General features: G+C 47.5%; 1 protein-coding gene across 1 annotated transcript in view; it reads left to right on the top strand.

Moving 5' to 3' along the window:
• The window catches only part of LOC146833351 (rab11 family-interacting protein 4-like), a 37101-nt gene extending 34444 nt beyond the window's left edge, over window positions 1-2657 (top strand). Inside the window, exons 8-11 of the mRNA XM_085601106.1 lie at window positions 187-324; window positions 790-936; window positions 1078-1239; window positions 1545-2657. Of these exons, the coding sequence (XP_085457232.1) occupies window positions 187-324; window positions 790-936; window positions 1078-1239; window positions 1545-1667 (570 nt within the window). The 3' untranslated portion in view covers window positions 1668-2657. The remainder of the gene's footprint in view (window positions 1-186; window positions 325-789; window positions 937-1077; window positions 1240-1544) is intronic.
• The last annotated feature ends 235 nt before the right edge of the window (window positions 2658-2892 follow it).

Genomic DNA, 2892 nt, shown 5'->3' with positions numbered 1-2892 from the left:
TTTTGTTGGAGGTACCAATAAATATGTTTCTTTTATCTGATAATTTACATTTTTATTCCTTTGAGTGGTTGTGTAGGCAGGGCCCAGTGCACTGCTTTGCCCCAGGGCCTATAATACTGTTAAGATTGCCCTGAGTGAGAGAGCACCTATCGATCTGACGGAGACATGTCCTTGCTCTTGTTGCAGAAGGTCTACTCCTTGGAGGATGAAATCACAGACATGCAGGACTCCCTGCAGCAGCTGCAGGAACACGCACAACAACTGGAGGAGACTCTGATGCAGGAGCGGAGTGCATGGGAGATGGAGAAGGAGGCCATGAGTCAGGTATGCTGTCCCTTGTAGGTAATCAGGACTCCCATGGCTGCTTGCCTCTGATACCCCAGGGCAGAACAGGGATGACTGCCCCTTATAGCAGAGCAGGGAGAACTACTCTTGTTCAATCAAGGCATCTCAACTACACTGCTTTGCTGTTTGAGCTCCCATACATCCCTTTAGCAGAGCAAAGATAACCACTCCTATCCCCTACAGAAGAGCATATCCAAAGAGGCCGCATGATGCCCTTCTAGAGAACATAACTCCCTATAGAACAGGACACAAACCATAACCCCGCCAAGGTTGACTGCTGCTGCCCCCTATAGAATCAGACTGATTGAAACCACCCACTCCCTCCAGATATATATATATATATATATATATATATATATATATATATATATATATATAAAAAAAAACCTTTACTCACCATTTGCTATGGAACTAGTACCCTGATTTCTTCTTGTGTGCCCTCAGGTAATTGATGGACTGAGGAACCAGCTGCCAGATGTTTGGGATCAGGAAGATGATGCCCTTCGACCGGTGCAAAGGCCCCCAAAAAAGGATGTGGTCGTTCAAACTTACTCAGATGACTTCTTGAAGGAGATCGACCCAATGGTTCAGGTGAGGGCAGAGTGCCCAATTGGTGCCCAAATCTAGCGTGCCATATGTGCCCCAAATTTAAACTTGGTTTTATGCCGCTGCCTCCTTTATGTAAAGTTGAGGAAATACTCTAACAACCCTCTTCTTTTTTCACCTTGCCAGGAGAATGTGCGACTGCGGGCAGAGGTCGAAGAGCTGCAGGAGGCGCTATCTTCACAAGGCCGGGCACTCTTATGGCAGCAGACTGGGGACCCTCGACCACCAGCACCGGGCTCGGATTTCTGCTCCTTGGTGGATGAGATGGAGCTGGCCTCCCTTGAGCAGGTGAGATGCATCCCTGTCCCTCCACTCCGACCTGTTTTCTCCATGAAACAACCCACATCTCTGCTGGCCCAGCCCGGGACCAACTCTAATTCCAAGCTTTTCATATGCATTGTCCTGACATGTGACAGACAGTTGCACAACCCTGCTTGCTTTTAAATTGCATCAGCTCAACATATGATGGACTTCTATACATGTATCTCAGGAGTGCTTCCATCCCAGGGGCAGGAGGGTTGTTACTAGTAACTCAGCCTCAACCCTTCTGTCACCACCTCTAACACTGTCCCCTTCTCTTTCTCACTTCCTAGGTCCAAGCCCTGAAGGAACAGAAGGACATTAACAAACATCTGCGGCAGTACCTGGACCGCATCATCTTGACCATATTGGAGAAAGACCCCACATTGCTGGAAGTGAAGACGCCTGCCATGTGACTGGTTGTACCACTAGGGAATGGAGAACAGTGCCACCTACTGGCTTCTTTTGGTTTACTCCATCAGGGTTGTTTGCCACAGACTATGAGCCCCAACCCATGACACTGAGTCTTTCCTTGCCTTTTCTCTGGGGTGAAGCTCCACATCTTGAAAGCTGCCCAGGGTGAGTGTGGGGAGGTGAAGATACGTTGCAAGCAGCAGACTTTGATCACCGACCAGTGACGGGGAGTCGTTCCCAATTCACTCCTTTCCAGTGGGACTTTTACTCTATGACGTATAGCACCACATCCCTGGCCTCTAAGGATCTGCCCATTGGGTGTGTAAAACCCAGAATGTAAGCCTGACCAATGAAGCAGACCGAGCCTTGCCTCATTCACTCCTCTCCAGTGTGATATTTACTTTGTGACTCACCATGAAAACAGTCTGTGACTGCTGCTTCATGTCCCCTCACTAGAACCACAACCTCACTATCTTGGGCCATGATATGTTTCACCACACTCCGTTATACACAACCACTACCTCTCCCAAGTCACCACTCCCCATAAACAACTGTCTCTTGTGTGTAGGACATGCCCAACCTAAAAAACCTGTCCCACCACAGGAACAGCCCTCTGTTCCTTGCCCCTCTCTGCATTTGTTCACTTAAGAACTCCGTCCTCATCCATAGGTACGCCAGCACCACTTGCATTTGCTCCTTAGAAAAGAAACTGCACGGGTACACTGTCCTGCTGGAGGGGTGGCTTTACATTTACCACCTCTCCCTGGATAATTTTTCCTACATATGGCCAAGAGAAGAGGATGGTATAACCAGCTCAGTTTCCTCTGCAGGGCTGTTAATTCATGGCACACTATTTAGCGCTTATGCCCAGCAACCTCCACTGAGGCCTGATGACCTATTATTTACATTGGGTACTCCATGTCCTGCCCTCTTTACTAACTGTTTTCTGAAGGTTATTTATTTTCACAATAAATTGTGTTGTAAGAAGACTACCAGACGCGTTGAGTGAGTTATGTTCGCTTTATCTGAATATTGTGGGCTCTGAGATACTGAGGGATTGGCCACACCAGGTTATAGTGACACTTAGTTATTTGTGGTCCGTCGGTTGTGTTGCAGGAATAGGTATAGTTTTATACTTTGCAATGAACAGAGTTGTACAGCTTTACACGTCCAGGTCAACATCTATATAAGCATAGTTCTCACATGCCATTGATCATGCTACACTTT

This window comes from Triturus cristatus, chromosome 4_2, assembly GCF_964204655.1.
Source record: "Triturus cristatus chromosome 4_2, aTriCri1.1, whole genome shotgun sequence".
In the NCBI taxonomy this organism is placed as follows: domain Eukaryota; kingdom Metazoa; phylum Chordata; class Amphibia; order Caudata; family Salamandridae; genus Triturus; species Triturus cristatus.
This window is presented reverse-complemented; position numbering and strand designations above follow the sequence as displayed.